Source organism: Bombina bombina, chromosome 2 (genome assembly GCF_027579735.1).
Source record: "Bombina bombina isolate aBomBom1 chromosome 2, aBomBom1.pri, whole genome shotgun sequence".
Classification (NCBI taxonomy): domain Eukaryota; kingdom Metazoa; phylum Chordata; class Amphibia; order Anura; family Bombinatoridae; genus Bombina; species Bombina bombina.
Window position 1 is genome coordinate 530,590,462 of NC_069500.1, and position 17,659 is coordinate 530,608,120.

The window sequence follows — 17,659 nt, forward strand, 5'->3', positions numbered from 1 at the left end:
CACCTGACCTCAAGGTTGGTTGTCATGGTCACTGAGATCTTAGTATATACAAGATACCTGCCCACCACATTGCGTGTTCAAGAATACAGATGCACTAAGACCCATCTCATATTCATTCTCCTTGCTGAATGTGACTGCTCATAAACCAATTTATGTTTATTGATGTAATTTATAATTTCCTATATAGAGGGGGGACTTATGAAGTCTTTGTTTACAAGACATTTCTACCACTGGAATTACTTAAAAATGTGGATAGTAAGGGCGCTAAAAGCTAAAGATCTTAGGGGGTAGTGTTTTACGTTAATCTGCTATAATGGCATTAATATTAGTGGTGCATTGGGTGTAAAAAATTATTTTACATATACACTCTAAACATGCTGGATTAATTTTGAATATTTTTAATAAAGGTTAAAATTTCCCATTTATACATAGACACTTATATGAAATAATTATTAGAGACGTCTCTCTATTATATTGGGGATCCAACCAACAATATCACAAATTAGCAAAGTTATGCAATCTTAAAAATCCGTATGATATGAGAAATGTATCAGTTTTATGACAATCTATACATTGTTAAAAATAAAGATTAAGATTAAAAATTAAAAAATTGTAGCAGCCTTGTATCTAAAAACAATATTGAATGAACTCTGTTGTGTTCTTATATAAAAAATTTCCTCTCCGTTTGGAGAGATATAGTAGCTGGAGTTCTTTTACAGCGGTGCTATGAGAAACTTGTTTAGTGCGTCTAAGTCCAGAGAGTATTTAGTTAAAAGTTTTTTTATTTGTATAAGGGTCCCACATATATTTATTATCTTCTAGTGATATATCTAGTTCTGAGTTCAACCCTTTTGGAGATAGGGTATTATACTTAAAGATGAATTCTGCTTCTTTAAGTTGAAGTTTTTTCTGGATATCTCCTCCCCTCCAATGATTTTTTACTTTATATATCCCCCAATAGGACATATCTTTAGTTTTGCCTTTATGGACATTTTTAAAGTGTTTGTAGAGATATGTATCCTCATTTCCATTTTCTATACTGGAAATGTGCTCCCTTATTCGATCCCTTACTGCTCTTTTTGTTTCTCCAAAATAGAACATATTGCAGGTACATTTTAGAATATATATAATACCTTTACTTGTACATCTAATTAGTTATTTTATTTGGATGGACTTTTCTATGCTCCCTATCTGTATAGTACTTTGTTTTTTTACTGTGTTTACATGCTTTGCAAGAATAGCATGGAAAAAATCCTGCTATTTTTTGTCCATGAAAGTTTTTTTGTATCAGATTTTTTGGTTTATTTTGTCTTTTCATTTCACTAGGAGCAAGTAGTGATTTTAAATTAGCTGCTTTCTTAAAGACAAAACTAGGGCTCTTAGATATTTTTTCTCCTAGTATATCGTCCTCTTTAATCAAGTGCCAATGTTTCCTGACAATTTTTTTAATTAAATTGTGATCAATGTTAAAGTCTGTAACAAATGGGACCTTTATTGTGTCCATATCTGTAGATGTTTTTTCTTTATATACCAGTAGAGATTCTCTATCGGTATTCCTGGCTCTTTCTAGTGCTTTTTTAGTATTTTCAGTATTATAGCCTCTAGATGTGAATCTTTCCACTAGGGTGCCTGCCTGTTCCTCAAAATCTATTGTTCTTGAGCAGTTCTTTCTTACTCTTAAGCATTGCCCTATAGGGATATTATTTTTCCAAGTGGCTAAGTGACAGCTATCGGCATGTAAATAATTATTGCAGTCAACTTTTTTGAAATGGGTTCTTGTTTCAATTTTATTGTTTATGGGCATAATCTCTAGATCTAGGAACACAATTGACTCTTTACTGTAATTATAAGTGAAATTTAAGCCATAATTATTTTTATTCATCTCTTCTCTTCTGTTCCCTTCCAGATCAATATCAGGTCATCGATATATCTCTTAAAGAGCACAAGGTTTGCACCATAGCTACCCGATCCCAGAAACTCCTCTTCCCAGAAGCCCATAAATAGGTTCGCATAGCTAGGTGCAAACCTTGTGCCCATAGCTGTTCCCTCTATTTGGAGATAAAAATTTTCATTGAATGAGAAATAGTTATTTTCAAGAATAAACTTTATGCTGTTTAGAATAAACTCTCTATGTGTCGCTGGCATATCTTTATCCTGTTTTAGGTAATGTTTGACTGCTTCAAGACCTTGTGTGTGGTTGATCACTGTATACAGTGATGTTACATCACATGTGACCATATACATGTCTTTTTCCCATTTTAAAGTGTTTAATATGTTTAGTATCTGGGTGGAATCAAGTAGGTATGAATTTAATTTCACCACATGTTTCTGCAGATAGCCATCAACGTATCTAGAAAGGTTTGATGATATAGAGTCGATCCCCGATATAATTGGCCTCCCAGGGGGATTGGTGAGGCTTTTATGAATTTTTGGTAGGAAGTAGAAGATCGGTATTCTGGGATGTTTTGGCGAATGAAATAGAAATTCCTTTTCATTTAGAATATCCGATCCTCTACCTCCCACCAACAACTTGTTCAATTGATTTAAATATTTGGAAGTAGGATTGAAATTTAATTTTTTATATGTCCTTGTATTATTTAATAGTCTGTATGCTTCTGTTAGGTAGTTTTTTGTATCCATTATAACTATGCCTCCACCCTTGTCCGCAGATTTAATTGTTAGCTCTTTGTTGTTTTGTAAGTCATTTATTATAGTTTTTTCTTTAATACTTAAATTAAATTTCTTTGGACAAGGGGGATCGATTCTAGTGATATCTTTTATCACCAATTTTTCAAATGTATCGATAAAGTTACCTTTGGACTGTATCGGGTTGAATTTTGATTTAGGTTTCAAGTTGGAATGTATTACATTGGTTTGTATATGAAGTTGTTTTTCTATAGGATTTTTAAGATGGTGTATTTTTATGGTCAAATTTCTTACAAATTTTTTCACTTTTATATAAGAACACAACAGAGTTCATTCAATATTGTTTTTAGATACAAGGCTGCTACAATTTTTTAATTTTTAATCTTAATCTTTATTTTTAACAATGTATAGATTGTCATAAAACTGATACATTTCTTATATCATACGGATTTTTAAGATTGCATAACTTTGCTAATTTGTGATATTGTTGGTTGGATCCCCAATATAATAGAGAGATGTCTCTAATAATTATTTCATATAAGTGTCTATGTATAAATGGGAAATTTTAACCTTTATTAAAAATATTCAAAATTTATCCAGCATGTTTAAAGTGTATATGTAAAATAATTTCTTACACCCAATGCACCACTAATATTAATGCAATTATAGAAGATTAACGTAAAACACTACCCCCTAAGATCTTTAGCTTTTAGCGCCCTTACTATCCACATTTTTAAGTACATCATTGTTGCTTAGATTGAAGGATCTAAGCATACCCAGTAAGGTGTTTGATCTCCTCCCCTGACACTAGCGCACTATTCCACTCACCCTTTTTAATATATATCACTGGAATTAGACAACTGCCGCTTTGTAAAATTGGCTTAAACCATAGCAGCATTACCCAATAGGGCACATGATATCATTATTTATCTGCACTAATATGTGTTTTAGTGCTAAGAAGAGGTTGTTCCTAAACATGTTTTCTCTTTACAGACATGGAAGTCACTATTTGGTATAGTGGAATAGAGATATCTCGTCGTCTGGTTCAGAGCGGGGAGTGTAAGATTTCAGCAGGGGCTCCAACAATGCACTCTTGTGGAAATATGGAACACATTCATCTGCCACCACCAGATATGCTTCCAGAAGTAGACCTACAAAGCAAGACAAAGGATCTGCTTTCATTTCTGCAATCTGGGGTCATGGTGGCCAGTAACTCTCAAGGTATCTTTGCTCAGAGACAAAGATCCTGTCAAGGACGAATATTCTGGTCTGGTCCCTGTGCAAAGCAGTTGGGAGAAATTAACAAACTGGACAGACATGCACTTGTGAAGCTGTTTGATACCCAAGATTTTCTGAGAGGTAATGAGCAAGCATAAAAAAAGTCACAGGAGTGGGAATAAAATTATCGGGAGAGAAAATTAAGTTATTGAAGTGAGATTGAACGAAATAAAGGTTTTAATGTCATATACAAACCAGAACTGTAAACGTAATACATTTTTAGGCTATCCTTACACATACCCCAGACAGTCTTGAATTGCATTACCGTATTTGTGTCTACCGTCTCTACATGATGTCTATTCTATGACTCAATCACCATTTCTGTAAACAGTGCTTATATTAGTCACTCTTGAACCTGCTCCCCTACAACATGAGGTCATGACCCTTTGATACTATTCTATTTGTGAAAATACCTACATCCTCAGCTTTATTAAATCCCTTAATATACTTTTTTTTTTTTTAAACATGCTTTATTGAAACATTATTAAGGTTGCATACATTGATTGTTTACTGTTCAATTAGTAATACAAACTGTTAAGCATTTCTGTGAATATTAAATATTGACTAAAACATTATCAGTATGATGCATGCTGTAACAAATCCCTTAATATACTTTAATGTTTCTATCATATCCTCTCTTCTTTCTCTCCTTTAAACTTATTAAAGGGACATGAAAAAGTTAAAAATACATTTTATTTTAATAATGAAAAAACTATATATATATATATATATATATATATATAATATATATATATATATATATATAATATATATATATATAATTTTTTTTACAGTGTAACACATATACATAACACAGTTTATACACATGTACAATATACCCACAATCCCTCTATTCCTATAGGTTTATTATTATGTCCTAGTTTTATTATTGTATTTTAACATATGTATATTGTATTGTAAATGATACATTTACACAGTATTGAATGACATTACACCTTCAATGTAGGTGGCGATGCTGTTTATAAAATTGTATTGTCATAGAAGTATCGCCTCCCACAGAGAAGTGTAGTGAAATGCCTCTTGGCAAGATTGCCCTCAGACATTGATTTCAGCCCTTTATAAAATTTCACGGGCAATCTCTATCGTAAAATGGATCCCTTTTTAAAATGTCCCTATGTTCACATTGCTTTTAACATCAGGGCTTTAAAATAAATGCAGGTTCTCAAAATCCTAAAATTTAGAATTCTATACCACTGTTGATAATTTTGTAATTTGCATATTACATAGAAAATGATTAAGAGTAAATTCTTTAACCACATGATGGGCCAGATTACAAGTGTCATACTAAATATTTTTTTGCTCACATGCTAACAGCGCTCAAAGTAAAAAACTAGTGTAGTAGGGGGGGGGGGGGGTTAGTGTAGGGTTAGTTTGTGTTGGGAGATGGCGGTTTAGGCCTTAATCATCTAACTACCCCCCATACCTCTATGGGGGTTGATTAGGTGATTATTGTTGGTTTAGCATTTAGTAGGCCTCAATAATCTAACGACCCCCCATACCTGTATGGGGGTTGATTAGGTGATTATTGATGTTCAGCATTTAGTAGGCCTTAATCACCCAACCACTCCCCCATACCTGCATGGGGGTTGATTAGGTGATTAGGTTAGGGCAGCTTAGGGGTTAATAGTGTATTTTAGCATTTATCTACAATGTTTAAAATAGTATGCATTCTTATGTATGATGCATGTTCTTTTAAGTATTGTTTATAACTTAATATGTATTATTTTTTCTTGTTGTGTTTATTATTGGTAACATAAATATATTTTTTTAAATGTATATTTATGTTGCAAAAGTCATTAGTATTACAATTGTAGTATTACATAACAGGCATGCATTTACATAATACTATAATTATAAAGCAACTGTCTTTTAAAACATAAATATATATTTTTTTAAAGATATATTTATATTTAAAATAATAAACACAAACAAGAATATCTACATTTTAATTTTTATCAAATACTTAAACTATTATGCATTATACATGGCCATGTATTTAATTTTAAACATTGTAGATATAATGTAGTCTGGCCTTGCATTGATATTCAATATTTAAAATGGTATGTGTGGCTATATATATTGCATATTATTATTAGTACTGCATATTAATTGAAATGTATGTATGTTAGCTTGTTGTCTTTATTAGTGATAGCATAGATATATATGTTAATATATATTTATGTTATAGTAGTCAGTAGCATTAAATAATATTTTTACATAACAGGCATGCAATTATGTATAACTATAATTTTAATTATACTGCCTTTAATAACAAATAATAAACCCAACAAGCAACATGAATTACATTTTAATTTATATGCAAACATTTAAATAATATGCATTCTACGTATCAATGCATTATTTTAAATATTGAATATTTATGTGTAGAGCCTTAGCTTCTACAGTTAGTATTAGATTATGGCAATTTAGGGGTCAATGATATGCATAGACATGTACAATGCATATTGTACATATATCTTATTGGTTAAAAGTTATTTAATGTTGCTTTCTATTATTTTAAACATAAATATATATTTTTAAATATATGTTTGTTTGAAATAATAAACACAGCAAGCAACATTAAATACATTTTAATATATCTAAAATACTTTATAAAATATGCATTGCCATGTACAATGTAGATTATCTAAAGGAGATGTGGTAAATGCTGGAGTGTCGGCAAAACCTCGCTCACCTAGCCGGGCTCCTGGAACTGAGTAAAGGACCGGAATTGAGCCCCGGTCCAGTGCTTCTTAAAACAGGTGCTGATCGAGCAGGGTGCAGGGGATCAAGTCACCCAATTAGTATGTTGTTGGTAATTTGATGAGGGTCGTAGGGATACCACTTGTTTGGGGGTACTACATTCTGGGAGGAATGGGGGACACTTCAATTCCTGTACCCCATTCCTGCCAGAAGGTAGCAACCCCAAACAAGTGGTATCCTTATGCAGTTGGCCGCCGGCGTTTAGCGCATCTCTGTGACACATCATTTAAACATTGTTTATATTTTAAGCAACATAGCTCCTATAGTTATAATAGGGAGGTTTGCTATTTAGTATTGTTTATTATAGTAAGGTATTTTTCAGACAGTAGGCAGTATGTAGGAGTTGGGGCATTCCAGGGGACTGTAGGCTAGACATTACTTAAGGTTAGGCAGTTTTAGGGACTTGGCTGGGCGTTCCAGGGTTGTGTAGATTAGGTCTGATGTAGGTGCAGGCAGTCAGGGGGAGTTAGCTGGGCAGTGCAGGGGGAGTGTAGGTTAGCTCTGACATGGGTGTCGATAGGAGGTATCAAGGCAGAGCAGGGGGAGTGGAGGTTAGATGTGACGTAGGTATAGGTTTCAGGGGGAGATAGCGGGGCGTACTAGAGGGAGTAGGCTGCACTTTGATTTGGATATATTGACACCAGTGCGATATGTTTGAATCAGCAAAATGCAGGTTGCGAGTAGGGAAGTGGCCATGTTTGTCTCAGACGAGCAGTGATGCAGGTGGTGATGTAACGCTCCCATTGACTTCTAAGGGAGAGACATTGACGCTCGCTAGCACTTCTCGGCCATGCTCCTTCTGTTGATTTTTTGAAGATTGGGGCCAATGTGTGTGTTTGTGTGTATTCATGTGTTTATATGTGAATGTCTATGTATGTGTGCACATAAAGGAAAAGTAAAGTATGAGACATATCCAGGCAGCATTTTCAAATATTCATAAAATAAGTATGACTTTCATTCATCTTTTTTTTTTACTGTTCTCTTTATCGTACTTTTCTTTTACCTTTTAAAACGAGCGCTTCTATCAACGTAACTCTGCCTTTGTATTATTATTTTTTTTTTTAATGACGTTTCTAATAGAGACCGTTTCAATTGGTCCCCCACTGGCGTCCCAACATACCCAATTACCGCCCACCAATGTATGTACGCATGCGCGACTTTCTTGCAATTGTGGCCGTATCATATGCGCGTCCGTGTATAACGCATGCGCATTACCATTTTTGAAGGCATCTGTTCCAGCAACGCGATTTCGCAATCGGAGCGACTATTTGATTCATTTGAAAAATTATTTAGTAAGTATATGCAATGTTATTTGGCTCGTTTCCAATATTAAATAATTCGATGTTGGCAAAGTTTATTGTAATGTTTAACGGATGTTGTTCTTATAATGCGCAAAATACAGGGAATAACAAGCGCGATATGACGAGACGGATGCGCACAAAGGTACATGTAAGAGCAGGTGGGACCAATCTTACGTGTAATGTACATAAATACGGAAATGGTTGCGTGGGAGGAGTAACAACGGAATTGGGTTGGCGATTTATGATATAAATAACTTTGAAATCAGCATATTTAGAAAAAAAAAAACTTATCGACTATTACTATCTCATATACGGCAATCCATAATCTTAATGCAGAGGCTGAAAATGTACTTTTCCTTTAAATATATACTCATAAATAAACATGTATACACATATATAGATATATATATATACATTGAATCCCTTTCCAGTCAAACTCCTTGCTATATACCATATCCCTTTTCGGCTTGTGCTCAGATGCAAACTATAATTTTCAATTTGTAATATGCATGGAAGCTAGCGCGTCTGCAATATCAATTGAAGCATAGGTTGCACTAGAGCCAACCCTTCTCTAGTTAACTGCTTAACCAGCAATCCAGCGATAGCGTGCCACTTGTAATCTGGCCCAATGTTAGATAATGTTTAACTAAACTTTTCTTATTTCATTAAGAATGAACTTAAATGGACAGTATGCAGTGGCGGCTCATGGGTTATTCAAATGGGGGTTCACTATATTATATATATATATATATATATATATATATATATATATACACACACACACACACACTATATATGTATGTGTGTGTGTGTATATATATATATATATATATATATATATATATATGGCTCCCACCATCCACCACATCTTCATATATTTAAAAGAACACACAGTCAGTCTTCAGGAGACCCTGAAACGTCAGTATTAAATTACTATTCATTACATATACACACACATATACATACATACATACACACACCTTGAAAAATATGCCCAGGTACTACAACTTCTATGAAAAATTCCTACTAGTCCACTTTTTTTACTCAGAACTTTTCCTGCAGCATAAATAAACTTGTTATTAACTATTATATACTTCTATAATGCATTTGCATTTAGAAAAAACACTGTTTGTTTATACTAACAAACTAAAAAATAATATACCTAGTTCAGATGACAGAAAGCAGGGGCTGGCCCACAAACTCAAATGACAAGGCAGAGAAAGGACACAAAGTCCAATGTCAGCACACTGAACACATAGTTAAGATGACAGCGATCAGAGGATAGACTACATGGTTAGGATTGACAATAATGCACAGCAGATAGGAAAACAAATTCAAATAGTTGAAATTAAACTCTCTGACTTTCATATGTAGGCTACTAATGGTAAGTGTTTGATGACAATCAAGATATTCAGCTATTCATGATAACCATATTAAGTGAATATGTACAAGTTTCAACACTAACGAATGCTCATTACTATAATGTGACAGCTACTACAAATAATTAGTAGATACTCGTTTTGGATTGTTATAACAATGTTTGCAGATCATTATAGTGATTAAATTCAAGTATTCTTACTCTTAGCTATTCCAATAAGGGATTGTTATTTAGAGATACAAATCCGTTTTTCCCTTTTTTCCTCTACTATTAACTACACAACACTACCCTCTAGTGTCAAGTGATAGAAGTGCAATATAATCTGTCATTGATTAAAGGCTGAATAACAAATACCACGTAATTAATACCTTAAGATGCTGTAATATACAGCAGTCCAACACACAAGAACCTGTGAGATTATATATATATATATATATATATATATATATATAACATAATTATAACCTTATTGGGTCCTATATAAACATTATTAAAATATTTACTATTACAGATGCTATGAGACTTATAGTAATTTACATAGAGGAATAAAATTTGCTTTACAAGTATATATATTTGGGAATTACTTCATAATTAATACCAATACTGATTTTTATTCATTCCTTTCTATTTCATTAGGGGCCAAGTTGAGAGCAATTAGTCTTTAACGGACTTACAAAATCAGAGTATCATCTACGACATTTCACACTGTCTGAATGTGGGATATCTATACAAGTGTCCCCTTGTTCTGGTCATATTGATGAATAAATTTATATAATGTGCCTAGTGCCATCTCTTTTTCTTATTCTAGTAGAAATATAAATCAGTATCACAAGGGATGATCAGTATGGGAGACGGTGACACACATGCCACATGGAAAAAACAGTACTCACTCGGCAGGCAGACAGGCACTCAGTCTTGCTGCAGCTCCCTCCTCTTCAGTAGTTCCCGCCACCAGCCGATGAGATCATGACGCCCGATGTCAGCCCACGATGCTCCACCTCCCAGTGCTCCACACACACAGCTCTTAGTGTGCGAGTGTCACGTGACAGCTGGCTCTCGCACACTAAGAGCTGTGCGGTTAGCAGAGCTATTGGCTGGCCTGTAGGTGGCACTGCAGTCAATGCAGTTTTAAAGTGGAAAGGGCTTTTGCCTATACTTCTATCTATCGCACTGCACAGCATGTGCGATAGATAGAAGTATTAGGCAAAAGACCATTCCACTTTCAGCCTAAATAGTTAAAAATGACAATTTTAAATGTTTTTAGTTAAAACTGCAGTGGAGCCTGGAGTTTTTTTTTTTAATTTAAATTATTTTTTTCTTCTTTTTTTTTTCATCAGGGGTCAGGGTGTTCATCATGGGGTCAGGGGGTTCACGTGCTCAAGTGCTCCTATAGAGGAGCCTCCACTGACAGTATGTATGCATAAGACATTCATCACTACATTGTAAAAGATCTGCATACACCATACATGTTTTAAAAACATGAAACACTATAATTGTTTTACCTACCTTAATATGCTTTTTGAGTGTTATTTAACTTATTTATTTTGCTAAGGCTAGTTAGGGAGAGGCATAAACAGGCTCAGGCATATATTAAGTAATCACTTTGCAAAATGTAGGAGGGTAGGATTCTGAATTTCACAGAATGCAATCTAGCCTCTCTTTGTACAGAATAAAAACAATTTAAAATTGTAATTTACAAGAGAAGGCAAAATAAAAAATGAGTTTATTGCAATTTGTTCTCTATGTGTAATTAAGGGAATTACATTTTGAATTTGATATGCAGTTAACTGTTTTTCTTACCCCTAACCAAACTTGCTTCTACCCACAGATCTGGAACTGTACAGAACAGGCAGAGAATCAATTCCCAGTTATAATGTCACCCTGTGTTTTGGGGAGGAGATTTCTAATGGTGACATTGTTTCAGAAAAATTAATCACAGCAGAGGTGAGTACTATGAAATTGTTGGCACGTCAGTACGTTAAGTCTGTCTAAAGTGAAATAAAAGTGAAATTGAAGTGTTCAGTATGGTGTTTGAAATAACAATAAAATGCTTTTTTTAAAAGTTCTTACAGGTTTTACTATAACTTCATATGCAACAGAACTGGAGAAATTTAGCTAGAAGGCTCTGAAAAATGTGTAATAGTGTGGAATATAGTGTGGAATAGTGCACATTCTTGTAACACTTATGCAGTTATAAAAAAATTTAATCTTAGGAGAAACCCAGCTGCCATTTTGTCATTTTAGCATGATATCACCTTAGGTATGAAAAAATAGCTGGTTCTCAAAACAGCCTTTTCCTGAAAGAAAAAAATAAGTTAATGCACTCTTCTGGATGAGAAAATGGCCAAGAGAAAGAGAACCTTCCAAGATAACAGTTGGATATCAAGACTGGACAAAGGCTCAAAAGGTTGAGCCTAAAGAACTCTCAAAACCAAGCTAAAATTCAGAGGAGAGGCTGGTCCGATGTGCTTGAATCAAATTGGCAATCACTTAATCAGGGAAACCTCTTTAAGGCAAAATTAGGTGTTCATTTTGCCATGTTGTCAAATTTAGAGCTTTGAGGTTTTAATGAAAGAAGAGACCTTGAGAAAGAAGGTCCTTCTTGAGAGGAAGCCCAAAAGCCTGGCTGGAGGAGATTTTAGACTAGATCTGTATACCATATTCTGCTAGGCCATGCCGGAGCAATCAGTGTAAAGAATATTAAGGGATAGGGTCCAAGAAGATATTTGAGACATTAAAAACCCTGTTGCCTTTACTTTGGTAGCAAAATATTCTAATACACACCATGCCACAGATGTGACATTAGTTGATCTCAAGTATGAAAGGATCTCAAGTATGAAAGCAGTGACATTGATTTTTATGGGTTTTTTTTTGTTTTGTTTACAAACCAGAGTACCTGCAGGTTTAAATGTAAAAAGTGGTGTAAATGAAATTTATTAGATGAGATACAATGAACATACCTTTATTAATGGTCACATAATATAATTTCTTGTATTTCTTAAGACATTATTAGGCTTTGAATGAGATAAAGGTAAAAAAGAAATGTTTGTAATTTTAGATTCTATAGGGTTAAGCATGTGCTTTTAATTATGAATATATATTTTATAGCTATGGAGCATGCTAATAGCAGTGATCAAGTGAGGTGTGTCCGTATGAAATGTGTGTATAAGCATGCTCCATGCTTTAGGATTAAGATCTTGTTATGCAGTTTGATTATATGCCATGCAATATAAGATGTTTCCATCTAATACGAGGAGAGTCCACGGCTTCATTCATTACTTGTGGGAATACAGAACCTTGCCACCAGGAGGAGGCAAAGACACACCAGACAAAGGCTTAAATACCTCCCCCACTCCCCTCATCCCCCAGTCATTCTTTGCCTTTCGTCACAGGAGAATGGCAGAGAAGTGTCGGAAGATTTCCGAGTAGTCTCTTATGCAGGATAGTACTCTTTGGAATGGAACTGGAGTTTTAAGTAGTCTTGTCAGCCTCTCAGTGAGAGCATTGACGAATGTTAGGGTCTGGAGATGCAGGTAGAGTCTTTCTGCGAATCCATCTAGACTCGAATTAACAGCTCCTTAACCCCTTAACGACGCATGTGGTACAGGGTACGTCGCACACAACCTGGTCTTTAAAGACCAGCGAAGTACCCTGTACAACATTAGGAGTTTAAAGCGGCTGGAAGCGATCCTGCTCGCTTCCAGCCGCTTTCCGGTTATTGCAGTAATGCCTCGATATTGAGGCATCCTGCAATAACACCCCTTGGCCATCCGCTGCAGAGAGAGCAACTCTGTGGCCCTCTCTGCACCGGACATCGATGGGCCATATGACGTCGAGGGGGGCGGGATCGTGGCGTGCACGTCTGGGGCGCAGGGAGGGCGTGTGCATGGGGTGGAAGTGAGTGGGAACGGCTACACTACAGAATTTTTTTTTTTTAAAAAGTGGGATAGAGTGGGGTAAAAATTAATTTTAAAAAAGACATCTAAGGGATCTGGTAATGGGTTTGGGGGTTGGGCTTTGGCTGGGGGGGAAGCTACACTACAAAAAAAATTTATAAAATAAAAAAAGCAGTTTTTTTAGTAAACTGGGTACTGGCAGACAGCTGCCAGTACCCAAGATGGCTACCAGTAAGGTAGAGGGGGAGGGTTAGAGAGCTGTTTGGGGGGGGATCAGGGAGATTGGGGGCTAAGGGGGGATCCTACACATCAGCATATGTAAATATGCTAAAAAAAATATAATTTTTTTTTTAAATACCTTTTATTTTAGTACTGGCAGACTTTCTGCCAGTACTTAAGATGGCGGGGACAATTGTGTGGTGGGGGAGGGAAGAGAGCTGTTTGGGAGGGATCAGGGGGTGTGATGTGTCAGGTGGGAGGCTGATCTCTACATTAAAGCTAAAATTAACTCTGCAAGCTCCCTACAAGCTACCTAATTAACCCCTTCACTGCTAGACATAATTCACGTGTGATGCTCAGCAGTATTTAGCGGCCTTCTAATTACCAAAAAGCAACGCCAAAGCCATATATGTCTGCTATTTCTGAACAAAGGGGATCCCAGAGAAGCATTTACAACCATTTGTGCCATAATTGCAAAGCTGTTTGTAAATAATTTCAGTGAGAAACCTAAAATTTGTGAAAAAAAATTTGAAAAAGCAAACTTTTTTTTTATTTGATCGCATTTTCCGGGGAAATGGTGGCATAAAATATACCAAAATGGGCCTCGATCAATACTTTGGGTTGTCTACTACACTACACTAAAGCTAAAATTACAGGGGATCCCAGAGAAGCATTTACAACAATTTGTGCCATAATTGCACAAGCTGTTTGTAAATAATTTCAGTGAGAAACCTAAAATTGTGAAAAATTTAACTTTTTTTTTTTCATTTGATCGCATTTGGCAGTGAAATGGTGGCATGAAATATACCAAGATGGGCCTAGATCAATACTTGGGGTTGTCTACTACACTACACTAAAGCTAAAATTAACCCTAGAAGCTCCCTACATGCTCCCTAATTAACCCCTTCACTGCTGGGCATAATACACGTGTGGTGCGCAGTGGCATTTAACGACCTTATAATTACCAAAAAGCAATGCCAAAGCCATATATGTCTGCTATTTCTGAATAAAGGGGATCCCAGAGAAGCGTTTACAACCATTTATGCCATAATTGCACAAGTTGTTTGCAAATAATTTCAGTAAGAAACCTAAAGTTTGTGAAAAAAATTATGAAAAAGTGAACAATTCTTTTTATTTAATCTCATTTGGTGGTGAAATGGTGGCATGAAATATACCAAAATGAGCCTAGATCAGTACTTTTTTTTGTCTTCTAAAAAAAAATCTATACATGTCAAGGGATATTCAGGGATTCCTGAAAGATATCAGGGTCCCAATGTAACAAGCGCTAATTTTGAAAAAAAGTGGTTTGGAAATAGCAAAGTGCTACTTGTTCTTATTGCCCTATAACTTGCAAAGAACATGTAAACATTGGGTATTTCTAAAGTCAGGACAAAATTTAGAAACTATTTAGCATGGGTGTTTTTTGGTGGTTGTAGATGTGTAACAGATTTTGGGGGTCAAAGTTAGAAAAAGTATGTTTTTTTACATTTTTTTCCACATATTTTATATTTTTTTTTTATAGTAAATTATAAGATATAATGAAAATAATGGTATCTTTAGAAGGTCCATTTAATGGCGAGAAAAACGGTATATAATATGTGTGAGTACAGTAAATGAGTAAGAGGAAAATTACAACTAAACACAAACACCGCAGAAATGTAAAAATAGCCCTGGTCCTTAAGGGAAAGAAATTGAAAAATGGCCTTGTCCTTAAGGGGTTAAGCAATCAGTGTTGACGAGTTTCACTGCCTGCTTTCTTCACTCAAGTCCATGTCAGGAGCATTGCTACACACTGTCAAACTTGAGAGGCCGTGTTCCTTTTCCACGGCGTTGATTCTGGTAAGATCGTTTCATTTTTTATATATGTAATGATCACGCAAGAAGACAGGGTCACAGTGTGGCTCCTTTTATCTGTATAGAATCAAGGGTTAATATCTCTGGAAGGTGATTATTGAACAGGGGGGTGTATACATGATTGCTTTATTGTGTTTTTTTGCTGCAACATGTGTGAGATGTGGCTCTGGCAATGTGTGCACAGTCAGGTTCTTCCTTCATTTTGATTACTGCGCAGCCTGTTTAGTTTGGCGCGGTTGTTCTCGGCTGCAGGGGCGGTCCTGCATGGCACTCCATGTGACCAGTGTGGCCTCATTCTCTTCCTTTTCCTGACCGTCGGTTGCAGGAGACAAAAGCGGTTTCTCTGTGGGCCTGGGTCATAGAAAGTCGTGAGTGCCCCAGCCATTGGGAGTATAAAGGTGCCATTTTAATTTTTGCTATAGTCCATATTAAAGGCGCAAGCTATGGAGGACTCTGATATGTTTGAGGGTACTCCCTCTTTACCTAAATCTAATGCCTGTGTTTATTGTGAGCAGGCTCTGGTATATCCGCCTGCTCAACTATGTTCCACAGGCCTCGATAAAATAGTGATATCTAAAAGAAATAAGATGTTTAGTACCACTGAGCCGTCCACCTCTGAGGGGTCTCCGTCCCGCGAGGTGCGTTCCCTATATTCATCTCCGATTACACATGCAGCTCCCCAGTGCACTTCTAATCCTCCTCCGGGAGGGGCCATATTACTGCCTGATTTTGCTGAGCAGTTGCAAACGGCGGTATCTGCGGTCTTTAACCTTTCGCTTGCGCTTAGCCGAGCGAGGTAAAGCACTAAACATAAAAGATAGAAAACAAGAGGGGCACCTCATGTATATATCAGTATGCCAGAAAATAGGAATAATGATGATTAGCCAAATGGGTACTCACATTTGGCCCAAGTACACTTATGTACTAGTCAGTGCAGGCTGGAAGCTAAGCTGTACCAGCTAACCCTTTTCAGTATGGCAAAGGTAATCCAACAGTAGTACAATAGATTGGCTGCTCTCCTCCTCACAGAATAATCCAGAGCGTAGTGTTTGCTAAATTAGGGGTATTTCCATTAAAAATTCATTTCTGAGAGTCCATGTTTATACCCCACAGTGACGACCTTTAGAACTTCCTGTTTCGCTCACTGTGCATTTTTGGCCACTCTCTTGAAAGGTTAAACATTGCTATCCTTCCCAGGGGCCATCTACTCCGTTGGATGCATCTGAGACTAGATTATACGCTGATGCAGAGGATTCCGATACTTCGGAGGATTCTCTCTGGGTCGGAATCTGTGGCCTCTAAACCTCCGGCTGCGGAGGAACCACACTTTAGGATGGAGAATTTACACTTTTTATTAAAAGAGGTGTTGCCTACTCTTGAGGTTCTGGAACCGAAGTTACCGGATGAACCTTCTATTCCTAAACTTGATAAAGTTTATGAGGACAGGGTAGTGCCCCAAACTTTCCCGGTTCCCGTAAAGATGGTGAATATTATTAAGAATGAATGGGAGAGACTTGGATCATCTTTCTCCCCTTCTTAGTTTAAAAAATTGTTCCCGGTTCCATATTCCCAGCTAGAATTGTGGGGATCTGTCCCTAAGGTGGATGGAGCAATTTCCACGCTTGCTAAGCGCACCACTATCCCATTTGAGGATAGTTCGTCGTTTAAGAAACCCATGGTTAAGAAATTAGAGACCCTGTTAAGAAAGATGTTTCAGCCGCAGGGTTCGTATTTCAACCTGCAGCCGCGGTGGCGGGAGCCGCTACCTATTGGTGTGACTCTCTATCAGAGATGATCGAGGTGGATACTCCCCTCAATGACATACATGAAAGAATTAAGGCCCTGAGGGTAGCTAATTAATTTATTTGTGATGCTAATATGCAGATTATTCGCTTGAATGCCAAGACATCAGGCCTTTCTGTTCTGGCCCGGAGGGCTCTGTGTTTGAAGTCGTGGTCTGCTGACATGAAGTCCAAATCTAGATTGCGTTCACTTCCATTTAAGGGAAAGATTCTTTTCGGTCTAGGCCTGGACTCTATCATATCCACGGTCATGGGGGGGCAAGGGTGCCTTTCTACCGCTGGATAAGAAGAATAAAGCTAAGGGTCCTATTTTTCATCCCTTTCGTTCGGACAAGTCCCAACAATAGCAGCCTGCCACGAAACCCAAGCAGTCCAAGGGATCTTGGAAATCTTCTCAGTCTTGGAATAAAACAAAGCAGAACAAGAAGCCTGCAGAGACAAAATCAACATGAAGGGGCAGCCCCTGATCCGTCTCTGGATCTCGTAGGGAGCAGACTATCT

The 17,659-nt window shown here is 36.5% G+C and overlaps 1 protein-coding gene across 1 annotated transcript in view; it reads left to right on the top strand.

Annotated features, from left to right (window-relative positions):
- Positions 1-17,659, top strand: part of IRF9 (interferon regulatory factor 9) — a 79,801-nt gene that overhangs the window by 45,640 nt on the left and 16,502 nt on the right. Inside the window, exons 7-8 of the mRNA XM_053702362.1 lie at positions 3,640-4,005; positions 11,216-11,331. Coding sequence (XP_053558337.1) covers positions 3,640-4,005; positions 11,216-11,331 — 482 coding nt within the window. The remainder of the gene's footprint in view (positions 1-3,639; positions 4,006-11,215; positions 11,332-17,659) is intronic.